Below are 23,555 nucleotides of genomic sequence, written 5' to 3'. Positions count from 1 at the left end.
AGTGTTGCCAGATGGTATATTTCTATACCAGATTTCACAAATCTGGTATTTTCAGGAGTCTGGTATGAATATTTTAGATCTGGTATATTTGCCTAAATCTGGTATTTTCTGACTGCTGCAAATTTACTGCATTAAGTTTCACCTCTGATGTTTGAACTTCCTCCAGCGTAGGTGTGGATTATATAGATTACCTTCAGAGAGGCGCGACTAGAGGTTTCCCGCCATTTTTGGAAACGCAGGTTTACCGCTTGATGAAATAACCCTCGCAGGTTTACAGCTGATGAAACGTAAACGAGCACCCAAATCATTCCAATTTTTATAACTCAAAAACAGATGCAAACAATCAATGCACAAATTGTGGAGTTCATCACGAGAACCGTGACGCAAACACAGATCATAACCATAACAGGAGGCAATGAGAAAAGCACAATTTCATGACGAATTTCGAAAACCAAGTTCAAATTGAAGATGGTGGACTCCAAACTTAGGTTGTCACTACAACCAGTTTCATCCTACAAGGATAAACGATTGCAATACCAGGCCCTGATGTTACTAGTACCATTATATACAAACAAGTCAGCAGTTAATTCCTACAACGCTCGTTACCACAAGGTTTGAAAACCTAATTGTAACGTAAACCCTATTCACAAATCTGACGAACTTCATAACTCAGACAGTTGTGTCAACTAGCTTCGTGAACCAAGAAGTTGTGTCCACGGCTTTCATTCCACAAGTTATTACGAGAACACAAATCAGTTATCAGACCATACCTGTCATTCAGACCAACACCGTCTTCCAGACAAGTTTCTTCACAATACCAAGTGGACTGGATACTCGAACGGTGACAAGCACGTCTGTTACTCAAATTAAAGGACAAACGATTTTTTTCAACTCTAGTTTCAACGCAAGTTACTCCACAGGATTACTTTGCGACCATTACAAGAACCGTGCCGCCCAGATATTGCTCTACTACTACCCCCCTCCGTCCACTGGAGGCTACAATTATAACCCGCCTTCGATTCCGTTCACATTTGGATTTTAATGTAAATTATTATCAACAAGTGTGTCTTAGCTGGCTTGTCATGTAAATAGAGAATAATTGTCGTAAATATGAATGAAATTACAAATTTTTTCGACGAGCAAGCGCTCACTTGAAATAATTTGCGGTTGCAAGGCCAGTCAGCTCGTGAACAACGTTAATTTTCGTACATGAAGCCAGTTTCTTCATGCTGGATGTTAACGATTTTTTTTGCTTGAAAGTTAGCTGCAGTCAAGAGGTGCTAGCTTCGTGAAATTTGTTATTCAGTTAATGCGTGTTAGTAAAATTTTCACCAAAATCATAGCTAAAATTTAATGCGGCGCACTTACGTTCAAAAACTACTCAATTAAAGAAATGCTGACTGACAGATATTCCGAGGAGGAGATGCATCAAAATGAGACCGTTGTGATTTTTTTACAAAAAATTCAATAGAAGTAATCAATTAAAAGTAATTAAACAATAGTAATTCTCGTTTACCAAAATTAAGTCAATAGACACTATTGTTCAAATTAACTACTGGAGAACATTTTAAATACAATTTGATGAGATTGTCCAGGAAGTCGTAATTACTGGGCGCTTCATAAATTTTCACACTAGATTGGTCTTTCTTGTAGTAGTCAAATAGTGCTATCATCTGCGAGGGATTTATTGAAATTAACAGAGCACCAATTTAGTTTCTTAGTTGATATGACGCTCCTGAGTTTCAAGTGACGGATACTATAAGGAATGCATCCACACCAAATTAATGTTCTTGTCTTGCCCACAGGACATGCTGTGGCTCGCGCTGGCGTCTTCTTGCTTCTCGGCATCCTTGACGCAGCGACAGTTCCGGCAGTTCGGTGGAGTCCCGCAGATGCAGGGATCCATCAACAATGGCTATTTGCCGCCTCGGCCTACGTCTGGCCCTGGAACATGTCAGCAGTCAACCGCGTTTGTCACGTCCACCCAGTATTCCAACCAAGTGGTGACCAGCACCGTATACAGCAACGGAGGTGGTCAGATCATCACACAAACAGTTTTCAGTACATAATTCATACCAACAACATTCTTCTCTAACCTTGTGTCAACAATCGTTGTCAACAGTGGCCAAATTCAGACCCAGTTCATTACTATAACGATCACTAATACTCGCACACAGTTTGTTACTCAACCAGGTGGAATTTCATTCGTGACGAGTACTCAGTTTGTTGACGTGCCTCACATCGACTTACAAACACGATTTATTACGCGTACCTTTCAAATTCCTTCAACGTGAGTCACAGCAGTGTTCTCAACGACAGTCATTCCACAACAAGTTGTGAGCACTATTTTTAATTCTCAGTTCGTTACCAGAACTATGATCATACCTGGTCAAACAAGAACTGTCGTCAGTACATTGTTCAGTACTATTTTCTCCACTGTTAGCATTCCTGGACAGACCATTTTTCAAACACAAACTGTCTTCAGCACAAACTTCTTTCCTCAAACGATTACGCTTCCAGGAGCTACTCGAACAGTTGTGTCAACCGTAATACAACCCATATTCACTACAATCTTCTCCACAGTTTTCTCTGGAAACATTCAAACCAGTTATGTTACTAGCACGCAGTTCGACAATAGAGTCATTAACTCTACATCTGTTACCCAGGTGAACAATTTCAACACGCGAACTGTTACGGTTCCTCAAGTGAGTACATCAGTTGTCATCCAAAACCAAGTGACGACATCCACTGGCTTCACTCAGGTTGTCATACCAACTTTCGTGACGGTAAGCAGAGGGAACGGAGTTGTAACTGTAACTCGGACTGTCTTGTCATCTCAAGTGATTCCAGGCAGTGGACAAACCGTGTTTATTACAAGGACCGTCTTATCGACTTCTTTCATCACCTCCACAGTATTCAACACCAATGTGCAGACTACAGTGATCACCATCACCCAGCCTTGCAGTGGTGGGGGCACCAATACTGGTGGATACAACTACACTCCTCCTAGCATACCGTTCAACCCCTTCAATTGAAAGTCTCGTGTCGCTGTGCACGATAATTTCATCTTTTTTTTACTACGAACAGATAACAGAGTAATGACTCTAATCATCAGTACACTGATGAATTGTAAATATATTTTGATGTTCTGTAGCTATTATAATATTAGTTATTTAAACAATATCATTTATCAGAACCCACAGCGTACAATTGCATTGAAAATGTAATCTGTTTATTCATGGCGCTATGAATTCATTCTTCATGTACGCTCGAATAGCCACACTGGAAGAAATTTTAGCATTCTGAGTAGAAATTTTACAATTCTGGATCATAATTATTTGCACGCCTGTAATAATTCTTGGCGGTCTGTGTGCGGTGAATACTTGTATCTGATATCCATTGATTACGTCAATGAATACGTCATAATGAGTGCTTACGTATTAATGTGAATAACAGATAACCACGCATTTATGTACGTTACAGCTTGGTGCATTTGGTTAGATCGTAACGTGTAATTTTTCTTGCACCGGCATCGTGGGTGTCACACCGCTGCCATGCAACGAGAATCTAGGCTTCGTTATGTACGGATCGTGTTGTCATTAAAGTACTGATCTAATGATCATGTTTTATTTTACTTTGAAAATAAGAAAGAATGGACGGACAGTTTATTACCTGAGAAATATTTCGCACACGAAAAGACTATTAAAAATAAGCTGTCACTTTGTCGTAATCGACTATCCTTACGAACAGTATGGATTGTGAACAGAGCCTCCTGCGAGGACGGCTTGTATGTACGCAAAAATCTACTGATTTAGATCTCCAGTCAACAATATACATACCTGTGTTCGCTACCATAGCTCCGATGGAAGTTAGGACAGATATCAAGTCTTGATGTCCAGCCATTCCCACGTTACTTAGGTAGAAATACTCTATATCGATTTTATTAATAATTCGAAGTTTGATTGCTAGACTAATTAAATGCAACTGTACGAGGTAATTTGACTAAAAATGGTGTAAATTACTTATTTAAAATTCGAACACTTAAGGGTAGATTATTTGAGATACTTGGAACATCCCAAAAATCGATCTAAAGGCAATATATACAGTACAAAGCTTTAAAGGAGAAATAAGTAATTAAAAGCCACTTCTTTGTATTTTTCATAGAAATGATAATGCTTACAATTACTTAAATGAATTATCTACATTATTTATTTTCCAGAGCATACCAGCTTTATCACTTTCCATGGCTTGCGAATTTTCACATCTTCAAGCGCGAAGAGTTCACAACGACGACGAATTTAAACTTTGGAGCAACGACCTCAACCTTTCTTACCGAGGTAACCATCTTCAAATGATGCATATCAAAAGTTCAATGAAGAATGCAAGACATCCCGGGAATTGCTTTTTGCGATGGCACAGACCAAATAAAACTTAAATCTAGAGTAAATCAATATTACTAGTATTTGAAATGGAGAAAAATCCCAGTTCCGTTATTATAGCGAGACCATTTGTCTTCGGCGAGAAAGCGGTGCTTCCAACCGAAGAATAGGTAGCACAGGAAATGCCTGACCTCATTCAAAACGCGTCCTTCTCAACGCATGACTAATTCCAAACGCTAATTTTCCTACACGTGGCTACAATCAAAGCATGCACTTCTTGCCGAATAATAGTTATTTGTACGGCTCATAAGTGAGGAGAATTTTCAGTGCAAGGGGAAGGGTTGCAAAAAGGCAAATATTACTGAATTATAAATGATCATAGGTGGAAACATTGAGCAGCAGAAGCGAAAATTTTGTTGGTCATGGAGGAGGAATGGTATGATTGTGTTCCATTGGAGCAATAAAACTCCCGTGAGCCAAACAAACAGGGATCAATAGCGAGGGGAAACAAACAGGGATCAGGGGAAACAAACGAAGAGGGATCAATACACTATACAGCTGGGGAATAAGACGCATTAGGTGCCACGATTGAGGTGATCCAGTCGAGGTAGGCTGCGACCCGCGTGTAGACACTCATCTGTCCGCACACTGCGGGACCGAAGCTGACCACCCCTGTCACCACACGCGGAACGCATGTCCCGGGAGGAGCTTCAGGAACATCGAAATCTTCCTGCATCAGAGGCCCACCGCTGTCGCCCTGAGATGTAACATAACCGCTGTTAGAGACCAAATGTAGCTGCACATGACTTCCTCACACGAGTCCTTAGTGTCAGCACACAGCTTACCAAACACAAGTCCTTGTTTTCAGCACGCACAAATCACCCCCACGAGTCCTTGTTGTCCTTACAAGTTCAGGACATTTTCGTCCACGGTCATGCTGATGTTTCATCGTCCTCTGTCTCCAAGACGTCGATAGGCAGGTCGCCCTGCCCTAGGTCCCGAAAATAACGTTGAACGTGTACTGTGCATCTACCCTCGTTTCAGCCAGCTTATGTAAAACCCCAGCAGGCATCCGACGTTGAAACAACGTTGATTATTGGTTGATTTCAGGTTGAAATGTTGAACAACCAAAATTAAACGTCATATCAACGTCGAAATCTGAGCAACACTAGAAGGGACGTAAAACAACCTTATTTCAACGTTGAAATAACGTCGATATTGGTATGTTGAATTTTTACTAATTTTTAAACGTTGAATCAATGTTGATTTCAGGTTGAAATGCTGGACAACAAAAATTAAACGTCCGATCAACGCCGTAATCTGACCAAAACTAGAACAGACGTAAAACAACCTTATTTCAACGTTGAAACAATGTCGATATTGTACGTTGAATGTTTATTTATTTTTAAACGTTCAATCAATGTTGATTTTAGGTTGAAATGCTGAACAACCCAAATTAAACATCCGATCAACGTCGAAATCTGACCAAAACTAGAACAGACGTAAGACAACCTTATTTCAACGTTGAAACAATGTCGATATTGGTACGTTGAATGTTTATTTATTTTTAAACGTTCAATTAATGTTGATTTTAGGTTGAAATGCTGAACAACCAGAATTAAACGTCCGATCAACGTCGAAATCTGACTAAAACTAGAGAGGACGGAAAACAACCTTATTTCAACGTTGAAAAATGGTCGATATCGGTACGTTGAAATGTTTAGCTATCTACCAGCATGGAACTAATGTTATCACACCAACATTGAATGAAATACATATACATAAGTGTACGATTAATGACCAGATAATGCAGTTCAATTTTCAAGGCGTCGAACAATTCTTTAGCCTCTTTCTATTGCTCATGCACGCGAGCTGCCGTGGTCAAGGTTGCTAAGGCGTCGCGCGGTCTCCAGCGATCCCGGGTTCGAATCGTGCCACGGACGAAAAACAGGTTGGTTCTTCAACGTTGATTCAATTAGAGAATTTGACGTTGCAGCAACGTCGTAGTAGCAACATCGATTCAATGTTGCATTGTAACGTCAGTACGACGTTGCATGAAAGATGTTGCTTCAATTTTAATTCTAAACCTCCTTTCACCCCGATCTCAATGTCGTAATACGTAGTTGATTCAACCACCGAGTGCCTGCTGGGACTCTGTTGCTTGTTACTTACTGAGGGTAATGGCCCATCATAGAACAATCCGGGATCTTGCTAAAAAACGCATCCAGTCGTCTTTTGAAAATCGCTAAGAACTCTTCTCCTCTCAGTTCTTTCAGCAAGGCATTGATCAGCCTAGGTACTGCCACGGTAAGAGATCCCTCCTGCATGGAGAGTGTGAACTATGGCCCCAGCTCGGTTGTTACCTTGGGCAATCATGAACAGTGTCCCTCTTCATCAGTAAAGATATGTCGCTATTTATCTATAATAAGTTACTTCTTCTATATTTCTGTGCCGTCCGATGCCTAGTAGCGATGCAGCGTCCCCGCTTCTGCGCCAACTCTGTACCTCAATACTTCGAAAGTAGTTCTGTTGAATTGCATATTATTCACTAGAGCCTAATCGTAGATTGCCGATGTAGTCCTGTAACCTCTCGCAGGCCAGGTCGTCCGTGATTCTTATTACCACTGTTGTATCGTCTACAAATGACGATATAGATTCATATGTAGGTTCTGAGTTGATGTCGGCGATCTGGATGAGAAAGAGTATCGGTCCAAGCACCGAGGGTCCCAGCATCCTCGCTTCTCTGGATTTCTAGTTTCCAACTTCGACAGCTTGTACCTTGTCAGTAAGGTAGTTATGGATCCACCATAACAGGCTTCCTTGCACCCGAGCAGCTTTTGATTTCTCAAGACCACCCCATGGCAGACTTTCTCAAAAGCCTTAGCAAATTCAAGCATACCACGTCTATGCCAGCTTTCTCCTCCAGCAGGGCCACAAGACGGTGAAGGTTCTCCAATAACTGTGCCAAACAGGAGCGATTTCGCTGAAAACCGTGTTGTCTATTATTATACTTCTGTTCAGTCTCTTCCATATACTGGACAAGCCTTCCGTCCACTCCTTTCGCAAAAATATTGATCACCTTTGAGGTCAAGGCCACTGCGGTCTGGAACTTTCGAATCTCTTACCAGGGCCTGCTTTGTGGATTGGCGTTACCAGTCTCACTTCGATACAGAAAGGAATGAGTGCATCCGTCAAACGGGTTTTCCAGACTATAGTGAGAGGCTCTTTCAATGGCTCCGATACACTTGATCTTCATTACTGCCGTAATTATATCTAGTCCTGATGCTGAAAAGGAGCCAGTTCTTCGTGTTCTTCTCCCAACGGTGATGTTTAGCTCGTGACAATTTTTTCAATTTTGCCTTCGTTTGCGAGTTAAATGGCTATACATATTTGTATACTCTATGTCAATGCAAATTAAAAATCGGCTTCAGAAATGCCGGCCGTTTCTCTGTATATCCGTGTAACTAACGAAGGCAAGTTAAAAAAATATTCGCAAGATAAACGTTACCTACCATTGGGAGGTTAGGCTTGTATATTCAAAGTTTAGTTCAAATCTGTTCAGTAGTTTGAAAGACATTTCTTGGTCATTGCAAATTTCAACCCGAATTGCCATATAATTTACTAATAAAGGTGAAATGGAAAAATTTTACGAGCTGCTAAACTTCACCGTTAGGTCCTGATGAATGCGTGTAACAAGTTCCATCGAGCTGCGTTCATTAGTTTGGGCGATATTCCTTCGTCATTGAATTTGGAGATTGGCCGTGAGACCGACCGGCAATTTGTCCCAGACGTCTTTCCAATCCGTTTTTCGATGTGAGAAGTCAGGCCCTGACAGTCCTTCTCGGGATAAAGACCTATCTGGATTTTAATTCAAATTGTCGTGTCCACCATCAACAAAAGATAATGAGACAGTGAAGTCTCCTCAACCAAAACATCATCCACCATTCTTTTGTCGTTAGTGAAGAGGAGATCGAACATACTGTGTTACCATGTTGGCAGCCGTACTTGCTGCCTAAGTAAGTGTTTCGCAGCCAGCTGCACTAATTTGGCTTAGAATAGAATTGTCGGCACTGAAGTAATAGGCCCATGGCCTATTGCTGATTCTTGTAATTTTTGTGACTTGATTCCACAAGGGATCCGGCCTTCTGAACCCGATCGTTCAATACGGACGATTGTTGGAGATAGCTGCTGGACTTGTTGCCCTGTGGTCCGTAAGGTGCTAGGCATTTTAAGACTGAACATATGCTCCTGCATTTGAGGAGCGCCCAGTCGGCTCGAAGTTAATAGGTTTTGAAATACACGAAGAAGAGGTTCTCAAGCGCCTGGTAGCTCTAAATCCCAACAAGTCATGTGGACCAGACGGCTTCCATCCCAGATTGCTCAAAGAATTAGCAACCGTTCTGGCCGGCCCATTGACAGTATTCTTTCAAAAACCCGTGAACGACGGAACTTTGCCGTCCGATTGGAAAGAAGCTCAAGTAACATCATTGTTCAAAAAAAGGTGACAAAAGTAGCCCTTGTAACTATCGTCCTGCCAGTCTGACAAGTGTTGTTTGTAATCTGTGGAATCTGTTATGAGGGATAGGATTATCGATCACTTGACTGTTCACCCACCTATCAGATTGTCAACATGGTTTTATTGCCGGTAGATCCTGCACCACTAACTTATTGTCTACGTTGAACGATTGGACGCGCCTTCTGGATGAAAGGGGAGCGCAGCCGTGCATCACCAATTTTGTGCACCAATAAGCCCTGAATCGAACGCTTTTGATCTCTCCGGACATCCACCATTCAGCCGTGAACCACTCGGCTTTGTCTTCCTCAGGCCTCGCATAGAACCTGCCGTGCACCACCAGCCCGCGGATCGAATCTGACTTCCGGGCATCGTTAAATTACGTAATTTTACTTTCACCACATCTGAGGTTAGGTTTCAGATAGCATAGTTCAGTTCTGTTGCAATATTTATCGTCCTTCGACAAGTGGCCGTTCGACCGAGGGCTGGTTCGACCCACGGCCTAGATACGGACTGCTTGAAGTGTTGAAGGCTACGTTCCGGAAGGCAGGAACCATGATGGTCCATTACATCCAGGGCAGTGTTGGTCTTCGGCAGGCGACACGATGAAAAGGAGCCAGTGCATGCATTGTACCTCGATTTTGCCAAAGCATTTGACAGTGTTCCGTATGAGAGGCTGTTACGTTATGTGAAGTCTCTGGGAATTGAGGGAAACGTACTCCAATGGATCAGAGATTTTCAAGAAGGTAGACGACAACGTGTCAGCATTAACGAAATCGCGTCAGACTGGGCATCAGTGCGCTGTGGCGTGCCACAAGGAAGCGTTCTTGGGCCTATTCTGTTCGTATGCCGACGACACAAAAGTTTATAATACAGTGAAGGATGCGTCAAATAAAGTGCAATTGCAAGATGATCTTGATAGTTTAGTTAACTGGGCTGATACGTGGCAGATGCGGTTTAATGCTGACAAGTGTAAAGTACTTCACCTCGGGAAGAATAATGAACAGCAGGATTACAGTATGAGAAGGCATGGTTACAACGAGAGAGTAATGATTGAAAAGTCTAGTGTGGAAAAAGATCTCGGAGTTTATGTCGACAAGGAGCCGAAATTTTCTAAGCATGTTGAAACGAAAGCTAATACATCCAACAAACTTCTTGGACTAATCAGACGCTCTTACGAGTTCCCAGATGCAGAAGCGATGAAGCAGTTGTTTGTTGCTGTCGTGCGCCCGAATCTAGAGTTTGGAAACGTTGTGTTGTAACCGAGATTTGAAAAGGACAAAATTTTAATAGAGAATGTTCAAGGATGTGCAACAAGGATAATTCCAGGCTTGAAGGGCAAGTCTTATGAAGAAAGATTAAAGATTATGAAGCTTCCAAGCCTCAGTTATCGACGTCTACGTGGGGACCTCATTGAAGTATACAAGCATACTCATAGTTTATACAAGGTCCCCGAAGGATTACTAGAATTTGAAACAGGAACCAACACCAGGGGCCACGGCTATTAACTAAAAAACTGCGCTGCAACTTGTTCCACGCGACAACATGCATTTCTTCCCGCTTCGAATCACCGATATGTGGAACAGCCTCCCTGATTACATCGTTGGCACTCCGAGTATGAACGCGTTCAAGAACAGACTAAATAAAGCTGTGGAGAAATATATGTTCAGACTTGAAATGCCTAGCACCTTTTCGAACCCGGTGGAAGGCTAGTAGCTATTTCAAACTATCGTCAGTCGTGAAAAGATCCGGTCAAATAACACGATTTTAGATCTTCTGTGAATTAGTCACGTAAAGTTCAAGAATCGGCGACAGGCCGCATCAGGCCCACCCTTTAGCGCCTATATCACTATGTTATGTTAATAAAGCAGGGCCGAGAACGCTTCCTTGTGGCACGCCGCTGAGCACCGAAGACCAGTCTGATACGGTCCCATTTAATACTGACACGTTGTCGTTTCCCTACTAGAAAATCTCTGATCCGTTTGAGTACATTGCTCTCAGTTCCCAAAGACTTCAATTTACGCAAAAGCTGCTCTTGTGGGGCGCTGTCAAATGCCTTGGCAAAATCGAGGAACACTGCATCTATAGTACTGGCTCCCAATCGTCCAGCAGGCGGGTTCATTCATTCAGAGTAGTCAAGAACAAGAGGTTAGTGGTGCAATATCTGCCGGCAATAAAGCCATGTTGACAGTCTGATAGGAGATTATTAGCAGTCAAATTATCGATCAATCGATCCCACATAACAGGTTCCCTCACTTTTTAGTCAGCCGGCAAGATCCCTTAATTCAAAGTCTTTCGAAAAAATTACGTCAAAGGGCCTGCTAGGACTGATGCTAACTCTTTGAGAAATCTGGGGTGGAAGCTGTCCGATCCACATGACTTGTTGGGGTTTAGAGCGACCAGGCGCTTGAGAACCTCTTCCCCTTGTATTTCAAAATTTGTTAATTTAGAGCCGATTGGGCGCTCCTCAAAAGCTGAAATGCTGTTCAAATTCTCTTCAGTGAATACGCTCCTAAAAAACTGATTAAGAACGTTAGCCCTGCCTTCATCTTTCGTTTATCTACATTCAAATCAGAAATACCGTCCTTTGTCTTGCACTTCCAGCTAACGTACAAAAAGAAGGCTTTCGGGTTCTTTTTTGTATTTTTGGCAAGATTTTTTTATCGAAGATTTTTACTGCGGTGCGACAGCTTTCTTTAACTTGATTTCGATCTCTTGCGTATAGGATATAATCAGAATCGCTACGAGTCTAAATAACGCTGGTAGGCTTCTTTCATGGTTTTCAGCTTAGCTAGAACTATACTGTTCTCCACTGAGATTTTTTGGCTCTACCGAGCTAATTTTAGGTACACACGCATCAACTGCAGACATAACCGTGTCCTTGAGAAATGACCACGACTCAGCCACATTCATGTCCTTAATACTGTTCGAAATATTCACTGCTTCACGGAGTTTTTCATAGTCACCTTTCGCAAAATTTAAACGCTCACGCTTCCGAGGCGTCTTTTCTGTACAGCTCTTAATACTAAAAAACAATTATTGGTGTTGGCTCTTGGCCAATGGAGTCTCGTGACGAAGCTCATCTAACATTGATTCATCACTAGTAAACACCAGGTCTAGAATATTGGGAGTCTCTTTACTCCTAGAATTGGTTGACTTTGTAACATGCTGGACTAGGAAGGAGTCTTTCACAGAATCCATGAACAAGGATGCTAGGCGATGGAGAGGATCCTCCTGTCCAGTCAAGTTCTGGACGATTAAAATCACCAACGATCAACGTGTGTGACCTACGGAAAGTTTTGCTCGGTAAAAGACTGTTTAGTACTTTATCGTTATAAGAGGAACTGTTTGGCAATCTATACACGATGCACATGAGGCGGCTATCTTTGCCTCTGAGAGAAAGTTCGCACCACACTGATTCTCTCGTCAATCGATGGTCTGCAGATAACAACTTGCTGGGCCCCATAAGAGGTTATAATCCACAGAGATATACCTCTACTGCACTGCTCTTCATTCAAGTTGTGAAAACAATTAAAACATGGCAACTGAAATTCAGCAGGTACAATTTCCCTCCCGTGATTTTTATGGAGTGTTTCTGAAATACAGATAATGTCTAAGCATTCGCTCGCGATCACAGTTAAAAGTTCACCTTTTTTGTTCAAAACGGAATCCGAGTTCGTTTAAAATTGTTTTAAAACTTTTTGTGCACACTCACTTTGATGTATGTGGTTACTTCTTGCCTTATTTACAGGCCTGGATCTATGTACATGACTTCTTACTTGTCTTCCAGCTACGCAGTCTGACCGTCTGCGGCCGGTGTTGTCTTGACATCGTGGGAGTGGTTGACCTGAGTTTCCGTGCTTTTCCGCCTGATTCTCTCCTGCCATTTCTTGCGAAAATCCGCTCTCTCTAAAGAGGTAGCATCTTTCTTAACAAAGACTGAATTAATTAAATTCTGGAAATTCACTTAGTTTTCTCGCTGCCTTGAGCACATGTCCGACCTGGGCTGTATTCTGCACAGTCACCAGCAGCGGTCTACAGGTGGTAGCATCTTTCGATCGCAGCCTCCTGCATGCCGTTATATTCATAACGACGATAAGTGCCTTTGCACAACAATCAAGAATAAACGCAGCGTCTCGTTTCTGCGAATAACTGAGCAATCTGTCTTGCTCAACTTTGCGCAATTGTGGCAGATGATATCCCTGCAACGATCACAAGCCACTGTAGCGTCGTCGACATTAACCGAAAGCAGCTTGCAAAATTAACAAATTTCCCATCGCTCATTTTGTGATTTGATCATCGCATTCTAACAGGTCTAAAGGCCTTTCCAATTAATATTTTTCCTCTCTGTCCAGCAATCATAAAATGCAAGAGGAAAAACGTAAGTTGAAAACTGAGCTAAGTTGAGTAAAAATTGTACAAATTTCCAAGTGCTGTAAAAACTCGGTTACCCGCTGAGAGTTAGCAGCTTTCAGAATCCGGTGGGGTCAGCGGGGGTAAGGTATTCAAGGTAGAGATAGGCAGAGCTTGGACAATAAACAAAGGCTGTGTTGTCCTGCGTTGGTGACACAGTGTGTTTCCCTCACTCGCTGCAACGCTACCCTCACTGGCTATAAAGCCCGCGTTAATTCAAGATGAAAAACACTTACTATAGGCTTGTTCTTTCTATTCGCACTCTCTTTTACTGACTTCACTGATATTCGGTCATTCACTGATACGAATCATAAAAAATATATGCAAAAGAGTTCCGAAGCGGCACAGTAAAATTTTAAAAATTTTGGACCACCAACACGAGCGTCGTTTGCTCTCGACCACGGCTCGAACTGAAACCCCATCGTGGACATCACTACCAAAACTGTCATTGCTTGTCCAATTTATACTAGAAAGATTGAAGTCTCCCTCTCCCCCATTATCAGGTTGAGGGAAAGTTGTCCTGGGATCGGGTTATCAAAACTTCGTATTTTTCAATACTTACGCACGAAAAGATACGTATTGCGTAAGCACGCCCTAATTTCGGCATTATCAGAACTTGCGTACGAAGATATACCAGAGGCTTTGAATTTCTTTATATTCTGTGCGTTGAAGCCTTCTCTGTTAAACATTTTTAATTTTTTTAAAGAAACCTGGACACTTTTATTCTAAAAAGGCAATAAAAAATGCCGTTTTCACGATAGCATAACAAGTATTTAACGATTAATATGATAAAATGAACAACGAGAGTAAAATTGGTGTGAATTCGTCTTATTTCATTGTTTAGCTCCACCAATAAAGTCATTTTCTATCGACATGTAATAATAGAAAATTCATTCGATGCATGCCTAATATAATTCCACAGATATAAAAGAGGATATTTTTATAAATAAAAAATAGAAGATTTACCGTAAAGTGATAGTAGAGTCTAGACACTAGTGTGATACTAGAGTCTAGACACTAGTAACTAAATGATTACCAATCGCTTCACCCATTCAAAAGTTGTACTTAACTCTACCTACGACACCGCCGAAAAGGCGTAAAGATACGTTCAGCTTCTTATACGTAGCTTACCGCGCAAATGTTTTGATAATACCACCGCTGGAGTTACGTCTTCATAGCAGCATTTACGCAACACGTAAGTCGCTACATGTATATAGCGATGTTTTGATAATCCGGCCCTGAATTTCAGCACACAACTCATCCCACACGACTCCTTGTTGTCAGCGCACATCTCATCCCACACGACTCCTTTTTGTCAGCACACAACTCACCCCACACGAGTCGTCAGCACACAACTCACCCCAAACGAGTCTTTGTTGTCAGCACACAACTCACCACACACGATTCCTTGTTGTCAGCACACAATTCAAATCACTCAACTTCTTGTTGTCCGCACACAACTAAAACCACTAGACTCCTTGTTGTCAGTACACAATTCAAACCACTCGACTCCTTGTAATCAGCACACAACTCACCCCACACGAGCCCATATTATCAACACACAAATCAAATTAATCGAGTCCTTGTTGTCAGCACACAACTTAAACCACACGAGTTGTTGTTGTCAGGACAATCCTCACCCAACTCGAGTCCTTGTTATCAGCACACAACTCAAACCACTAGTGTCCGTGTTGTCAAGACACAACTCACTGCACAGGAGTCCTTGCCGTCAGCACCAGCGCAGATCATGTCTTTGGTTATGCCCCAGGGTGGTCGGAGGGCTGGGTGTTCGTTGAAACCTTGCCAGCAGCGGTTGGGTGCGATGTAGTCAATTGCAACCTTCCGCAGACGGTCGACTGAGCCCAGTCGGTCATCTGAAAATTAGGAAATTAAGAAAAAAATTGATTGTTGCATAGATGTTAACCGAAATTTAAATGCGATTTAAAAGGAAATAACGAGGCAGCCTTGCGTCTTCTAAAAATGGCTTAATCTGCCTACACTCAGTGCCGCCCCAGCCGGCGACGACGAAGGTGGAGGTGTGCTCAAAGTGCTGCACCGGCGAGATGGGGAGGCAAGCTGGCAACACGCGCGCCGTCAGCCCCGCCTGAAATCATCAGACGAAATTTTGCTTAATTTTAGAATCTTCACTCACCTCAACCTGCACTGCAAATATCTTACGCGATTGCATTGAGAAATTACTGTAAATATTGTAGCCGTAAATTGCTGTAATGTTATTAAGTGTAATTGTAGTAAACTACTGTAAATTATATTGTAAATTTTTGCCTTGGGTAGTGACTGCTGTGTAACGTTTGCATAGGAATAAATGTACGGAAATTAGTATAGATTGGCCGAATTTGTTCCTTTAAGCAGGTTTCATTGAAGACTAAAGAATTTGTTTTATTGATTATTCTCTTATCAGTTTTTTAATATATCGAACAATATTTTTCGTTTGCACTGGTAAATCGAAAATCAACGCACCGATGGACATTTTTAGTTCGTTGACAACGTTTCGAGAGTATCAATCATTCATTCTAGAGTTACAAGAAGCATTGAGTGATGAAATTTGGATCAACATAAGTACGAAATCATGGAAATAGGATACTACTCAAAATAAATTTAATATTATAATATAATAGCGGTTTCAGCGTTTAGTAGGCCGTAGGCCTGTCGCCGATTCTTAACATCGCAGAACGTTCACAGCATTTTGCGGTCTCGAACTCGCAACTCACTGCTGCAATTCTACTGTGCTTAACCGCCCGGCCTCCTAGTCGATTCTGACCAGAAACTGGCGCTCAGAGATGGGATCGAACCCGCGCCTCTCTGCTCCAATCCTGGTACTCTGAACTGTAACCACTAGCTGGGCCACCCCAGTGGTTAGAAATAATTGTATTTGGTTAGAAATAATTGTAAAATCATGAAAATATGTACATGATCAAGAAGTAAAACAGCAACAATTACACCGAAAACAGTATCAAGGTTCTGACAAATCCGGCAATTTGAAGGTTGATGGCTCGCCACCGGACACCTATCCTTAATGATGAGGACCCGAGAAATCGCGAGTCGGTTGCATGGCGTCGTGGTATGGCATGACTACGCTGGTGTATTCTTCCAGTGTGCACTTTGTGGGCCTCCATCAGATTGTTCATTGGTCCACAAGACGGAAGGTGATACGTCAGACGTCCGCTTAATGTCGTAGTTGAGAGCCCGATGTAGGGAGAAGTCTACAACCTTCTCTATTGCAGGAAAATTTATAGACTACATTTGTCTCTTGGAATACTCCCGTTGTTTGCAGGGGTCATTGTTCATTAACAAGATTCTGTATTTTCTTGTTTTTGTAATAGATCAGTAGTTTGATTTTATTATTAGTTGCGCTGTAGTGACTCGAATTTATAACTCGCACTTTATTTTTCTGTTAAAGCCGTAATTAATTTTATTAAACCTTCAAACTCGTTGATCATCAATCTCTATTTTTATATGTAACTTTATTATCTTGAACTTGCCTACTTATTTCGGATTTCATAAATTTCACTATTAAATACTTATAGTTATATACAAATATTCAGTCAGTAAATCTTGTCAATTTTCGAGCACGAATAACACTCGTGTATTTTCTGAATAATAAAAATTCAGGGAACGCCGAAAAACTTTTTGTTTGAATCGTTCTGTGAACGATTGGGAAATCGTTCACGATATTTTTTCTAGATTTTTATTATTGTTGTTTTCAATTTCTTTAGATTTTTATTAGTGTTGTTTTCAATTTCGTTATCAGGGTGGCAAAATGTACATATTCGTGTTGATGAACTCGCAGTGAGGCCGGTTGCATCACATAGATTTCCGACCTTCTCTGCTTCAGAAAAAAGTGACGTGGGCGGTCGAGTTTGTCGTTAAGGCCAGGCAGTCGTGTCCTGCGAGCCGATCAGCAACAGTTATATGTTTGGGCCAATATTGTGGCAGCTATTGACTTGTGCTGATACGGTTTCTGCTCTTGTTTCCGCAATGTGCCCTCTCCTTTTCTGGACTGTATTTACTAGCCACCTGCTTTGTCACTTTGTTAAACTATACCTATCTGTTAAGTTCCTGATTTTAAAGTGCACTAGTGTGTGTCAAATAAAAGTGTTTTAAATCGCAGTGTTGACTGGAAAACTGTGTTTTGTTACACCAATAGTTCTAAGAGAACTTCTAGATTTAACGTTCGTGACTGACGTTCCGCCCTTTTTGTGGTGGCCATCTTTGACGTTTGGAACTTCCGGTAACAGTACCATCAAATATTCTGAATTCTGTTTAGAGTGCCCAGTGAGTAACCTCTAGCCAGTCGCGCTCTAGCTCGATTTTCTGACGTCGTGGTGTAAACAACTATCAGGGGTAAGCTGCCAAGTCAACCTTTGAAATTAAATTCAGATAATTGTGATTTGATATTTCTAACATAATAACTGAATTACCGTTTGTATTCCCAATATTCTTTCGCTATTGTTGTTCTTTTATTTTGTTCATGTCGTGTCTTTGTTCTAACAACATTCCAAAACCTCAGGTGTTGGTTGGCGCCATCATTATTCAATCCATCAATAAACATAGTATTGAATCTTCATATTCTTTACTCCATCCTACACAATATTCACGCTAATTGATTAGAGAAGATGGACGGCCGTTTTTAACTTCCAAATCTAATGTCAAACCCATTTAGCAACCCTCTTTCCTCGCGATGTGTTGTGAACGAAGGATTGAAGGATCCATTTATCTGCTTTGCAACAACTGGTCATTTGATTCTCAAATTAGATGGTGGTGACGTTTGCGTTAGTCTCTGGTTCGTTATTGAGTCTGTTTTGGTTAAATCGAAGTTTTGAGATTTTTGTGTCGCTTCTTCTATTGGCAAATCCATTATTTAGTAAGATTCTTTTGCAATTTCTCAGCTCCGTATGATGAATGATTGATACATTCTAAACGGTGTTGTATTTCGAAACGAAATAAAATTGTCCATCGATGCCCTGCCTTTCGATTTACCAGAGCTAACAAAAATATTATTCGATTTATTTGAAAAACTAATAATAAAATTGCCAATAAAACAAATTTTCTGGTCCTCAATGAAACCTGCCGAAAAGAAAAAATTTAGATATACATGTATAATGTAAAAAGATATGAAATGTACATATGTATATGAATGTCTGATAAATGACGATGATCAAGATCTTGCCAAACGAAAAAGACGATGTGCTTTGTGATCGCGATTTTGATGTAGAACACTTCTCGCTGAACGTTATTCTCTTGGGTTATGACAGTGCAAAGATGTTTTTTCCAATTATCGACTAATATTTGTACAGAAAAAAAGGGAGGCTTAATGAATGTATATTCCATACCTGGGTTGCCAGCAAATGAAACGCTCTTGCAATTTGAATATGTAAACTTTTGAATAACTAAAATAAATCTAGTTAATCCTGTCGTTCACGAGGAACACTGGAATCCATGCATTGGTTCTGGATAATGATAGTGAAGCGCAGAATCTTATACATGCGCATCAAACGTCCATCCGTCATGTGCAGAGAACGGAAAGAGCTCAGCACAATATTTTCTTCTAGTGCAGCAGATTGAAAATTGAAAGCTCGACGATCCCTGAACTTTCAGAATCACTCCATCCCAAATTTCGGCATTCCACCCAGTTATGAAAACTTTACTATTCTCTCCAAAAGATGAACTTTCAGGTAATTTTTTATCCCGACACGATATGAATCGTGGAAACGCTTCAAACGATCCCTGTTCATATATTTGTGGTGCTAGGCGTCAAACAGACGAAGGCAAATAACGTGTATAAATGTACAAAAAATTACGCAGAAATAATAATCAGTCATGGGAGTTATCACTCACGGGATGTTCGAGTTTGAGGAGCCCGATGTTGTGGTACCATTTCTGGTAGGCAGGATAGGAGAAGATCTGCGTCACCTGCCCGAGATAATTTAATTACACTTCAATATACATTGTTGGCAAAGATCCTGGTGGCTTAGCCAGGATCATTGAACGAATCCGAATTAAATACTGATTCTTACTAAGCATAAGTAAAATGTACAGATAACTCATAATATACCCTAGCAAAATGCCGTTTGATACACACTGTTAGATTCTCTGGCACCGGCAAACCAAACATAAAATACCCATTGTTCATACGAAATATTGAAGATAATTATACGTTAAGATTTGCTTGGATCATATTTGTAGGCTTTCAAGCATTGCTAGTTCTGCCATAAAGCTCCAAAATTCAAACTATGAACCACTTTTTTCCTCTCAGTTATGGTATCATGGGTGGAATTTCAGGCAATTGAGTGAATTGACCCCCTTAGCAAGCCAGCGCCGAAGTAAATGAATTATATTTGGATGATAATGCTATAAAAGAGTTCTATCCATATGCTTTTTTTAAGAAAATCAAATAAGAGTTCAATAAGAGTTCAAATTCATGAGCGTTCAAAAAATACTCAATGAGAGTTCAAAAAATAAGAGTTCAAATTGGGTGCTCAAGGCTTATATCAGTAGGAGAGGCTACACACGCCACAGGCGCGTACATTGGCGTGGTAGTCTCAAGCAACACAACAAATTATCCTAACCAATGAAAACAATGACCGTGAATTCGTAATGGAAGGCAACGATGACTAACGTTAATGGTTTGTTCGATAGGCACCGAGTCAGAGGATCGCTCTTTGATGATTTCTTCCCCCGCGAGCCCCGGTGGCAGTCCCAGATTAAGGCGCGGTAGCACTCCCCGATCATGCACTGAGCGGTCGTGCTCCCCAAGCCTCACCACCATCGTGAGGTTGCGGCTAAACGCAGCAGTCAGTCAGGGGTTACGGGGTAAACTCTAATGAATTTCATGGCCGTAAGTTAATTGTGACTTTGGTTTATTGAAACAGAATCGAGTACCTGTCAATTAATTCCGTACATTAACGAAAGATAAATTCTTTCTTGTGTAGTATTTTTCGGCATAAAACAAGGAAGTCGAACTATTGAATGCATCCAAGTATAACGTCAATGCTAGGAGAGATAGTCGCGGACTTAGAGATAGGTTTTGTCATTTTATATTGCATGCATACTTTTTATTACATAATTTGTTCCATTCAAAGTGACTAAAGGATATATTCTGATATAAAATTGTTTGAAACGATAGTCACGCATGCAAAACGTTCAGAGCTGTATATATGTATGCTGGTTCTTGGCGATCAAATATGAATTAATTATAAAATTCAAATAACATATGTTTATGTCCACTTTAGAGCACAATCCTGGGTCAGCGATGCAACAGCGAGGACTCGTCCGGAATAACTGCCACTCACTGGATGCAGTGAGCAGCAGTGAGCACGAAGAAGGGCGTGATGAGCGACCCACCGCACTGCCACACTAGACCTTCCTCCCGCCACCAGCCCACCGCAGCCTGTAGCACACCAGCCGTACGTCTCACTAATTCAGCTGCTAACAAACGGACCGATGAAACCGAGTCATGTATCCTTGTACATGCTCCTACAGCCAGTAGTGCACAGTGTCGAAACAAAAGTCCCAGTTCATAATTGTTGTGGTTTTAAAAATATTTAGTTTTCACAAATACACGTGCACTGGAGACTTTCCATGGTGATACACACCTAGACTTTGTATAGAGAGACTAAGGAATACTTTCTCAATTGCGAATTTCACGAACCGAAAAACGAACAATCAATCAATCAAACAAAAAAAAACGAACAATCAATTAATCAAACAAAAAAAAACGAACAATCAAACAATGACAATTTTCTCAGATTCTACTTAAATGACTATTAATTTTTTTGGAAGCCTTAACAATCACCCATCCGTATCTATATCACAATGAAAAACACTACCATTTGGTCCTGGAAGTCGACAATAGATCCCAAGTTTACACGACGAAAAACACTACACTCGGATCCACACAGTTGACTAGAGGGCCCAAACAAGAACACCACACTCGGGTCCCAACAGTCGACTAGAGGTCCCAAACAAGAACACTAAACTCGGGTTCCAATAGTCGACTAGAGGTCCCAAACAAGAACACCACACTCGGGTCCCAACAGTCGACTAGAGGTCCCAAACAAGAACACTAAACTCGGGTTCCAATAGTCGACTAGAGGTCCCAAACAAGAACACCACACTCGGGTCCCAACAGTCGACTAGAGGTCCCAAACAAGAAAACTAAACTCGGGTTCCAACAGTCGATAAATATTCTTAAGTAATGAATGGGTAGCCACCACAACTTCCTACATGACTCACAATGTGGGGGAACTCCCCCAGCAAGGCCTCCTGCCCCCCGTATATGAGAGGCCGTGAAGTGATGCACGAGCTTGTGAGGTCCTGTGAGGCGGCACTCCAGTATTGCGTCCACTTTGAGCACACTGCCAGCATACGAATATTATTACTTACACCAATAAACTGACATAAATTAAATAAGTTTGCTTGAATTGCGAGTTAACCAAGAATAAAAAATCCAAGAAAGTTCAAAACATTTCATTTTGTTACTGCAACATTTATTCACATGTAAAGCTTTCATAATTAAAAATAATATGAATTATACTACGTAATTCACCTGGTAAAGAACTCCCATACCTTTCAGACTTTTTTGGAAGCATATACTACGTTTAAATCACGCGATTCTAAAATAAACTAAGTAGACACACGCTTTAGTTTCGTTGATAATTCGTCATGATAAAAATTGAAAGTCATGTTTTTCATGAGCTCTATGAAGCAAGCTCATGGAACGTCCTCGGCAATGACTACAGAATGAATAATATAAGGATGAGGAGGGTGCGCAGCCGTAGACCAGCAAATCAACGCTCAAATCAGCCCTAGAGCCAACATCAACCATCTAAATGCTATAGATAGTCATCCTGACACCTAAGCAGCTGTAGTCAATTGACCTATCTCACCATACGAACTTTAAACCAACACTGCTTCAGCACACAAGCTGCTACTCCACATAGTTAACGGTCAATACGTTGTTCTCCAATGCTTTATAACCCATACGATCACTTATTATACATGCTGTTATCCTAAGTGTCCGCTGACCACACTGCATTGTCGCAAATGGGAACTGTACCAAACGGTAATGCGTCATCACCTTACTTACTCCGCAAGACGTTCCCCGCATCTTCTTCCCCCACACTTACCCCGACTCTCCACCATTATCGCATGGCTAACTGGAGGCTTTTCTCGCAGACCTTTGATGCTTATCCGAATTAGGTTAGGTTAGGTTAGGTTACAGCTCGTATAGATCCTCTTTTCATAGCGTAATGCAGTCAAGCGAGCAGAAACTAAGAAAAGCCGTCCGGCAGTCGATGAAAAAAGGCGGGGAGACGGGGTAAGCGAGGAGGTAGAATTATGCTGGGGGAAAACAACTGCGACGAACGGACGGGCTGGAGTGCTGGCTGTGTATCAACAGCGGTATGGCGTAGCGCGTAGGGAGTTGCTTACCGAAAATCGTGAGGTTAGACGGCATGGGATAGAGCTGTTGGGCGGTTTTAAATACGGCGTAGAGCGATTGTATTGGTNATATAATCACTTAGTCTACTCTGCCCTTTAGCAGGCTTACGCACGGAAAGGAGGATGAAAGATATGCTGGTCTTGGGCAATGCTGGCCTCTGGCATGCATCCCGGATGAGGAATTAATTAAGAAAGAAAAATTTATAATTTATCATTGCTGTGAGAGATCCTCACTTTGCATGGCGATGATCTCGGGCCTCCGGCAGCAGACGTGCACGGCCGCGACAGAGGAAGTCTTGCATAAGGTCACGGCTCCGTTGTGTCGCGCCACGCCCCCCGTCCCCATGCAGGTGGTCAGCTCTTCGCAGCGGCCAACAGCTCCGTCCGCAAACACGCACTCCGGACCCAGGTTCCCATCCGTCCGAACCACTGCAAACCCAGCAGCGACTTTATTATTGGGAGAATTGTTATGTTTTGACGACATGCAGTCGTCAAAATAAATTAAGGGCTCGTGCAATCTACGGGTTGAGACTGCTTCCCTCACTCGCACTTTTGTTCAGTCTTACAGCATCAAAACAATATCCTATTGTCTAAATAAAATGTAAAGATTAATATATAGATGTTGGCGAAGATTATGCAAATTGAGATATTGTCACTCTACTCTGCGCTTATCGTCATATTCTGTAACATTGCACACTCCATTTCACAACACCTGTTGCACACTCAGCGTCACAACACCTGCAGCAGCACCCACCTGCCACCAAGCGGTGCCACTGCTCATCAACAGCCCC

General features: G+C 41.6%; 2 protein-coding genes across 2 annotated transcripts; one reads left to right on the top strand and one right to left on the bottom strand.

Moving 5' to 3' along the window:
* Positions 1-269: 269 nt before the first annotated feature.
* On the top strand, positions 270-3,035 carry LOC125178516 (the record flags this gene model as incomplete). Its single annotated transcript, XM_047882421.1, is given in 4 exon segments — positions 270-412; positions 657-841; positions 1,806-2,034; positions 2,305-3,035. Coding segments are annotated over 4 exon segments (1,288 nt in total), but the record flags the coding sequence as incomplete, so codon positions are not given.
* Positions 3,036-4,139: 1,104 nt separating this feature from the next.
* LOC108674674 (serine protease snake-like) lies at positions 4,140-23,193 on the bottom strand (the record flags this gene model as incomplete). Its single annotated transcript, XM_018162636.2, has 8 exons — positions 4,140-5,136; positions 15,016-15,179; positions 15,304-15,409; positions 19,162-19,236; positions 19,943-20,105; positions 20,616-20,713; positions 21,559-21,680; positions 22,999-23,193. Coding segments are annotated over 8 exons (1,130 nt in total), but the record flags the coding sequence as incomplete, so codon positions are not given.
* Positions 23,194-23,555: the final 362 nt, after the last annotated feature.

Source organism: Hyalella azteca, unplaced genomic scaffold, assembly GCF_000764305.2.
Source record: "Hyalella azteca isolate HAZT.00-mixed unplaced genomic scaffold, Hazt_2.0.2 contig10424, whole genome shotgun sequence".
In the NCBI taxonomy this organism is placed as follows: domain Eukaryota; kingdom Metazoa; phylum Arthropoda; class Malacostraca; order Amphipoda; family Hyalellidae; genus Hyalella; species Hyalella azteca.
Note: the sequence above shows the minus strand (reverse complement) of the source record. Positions and strands in the feature narration are given on the sequence as shown.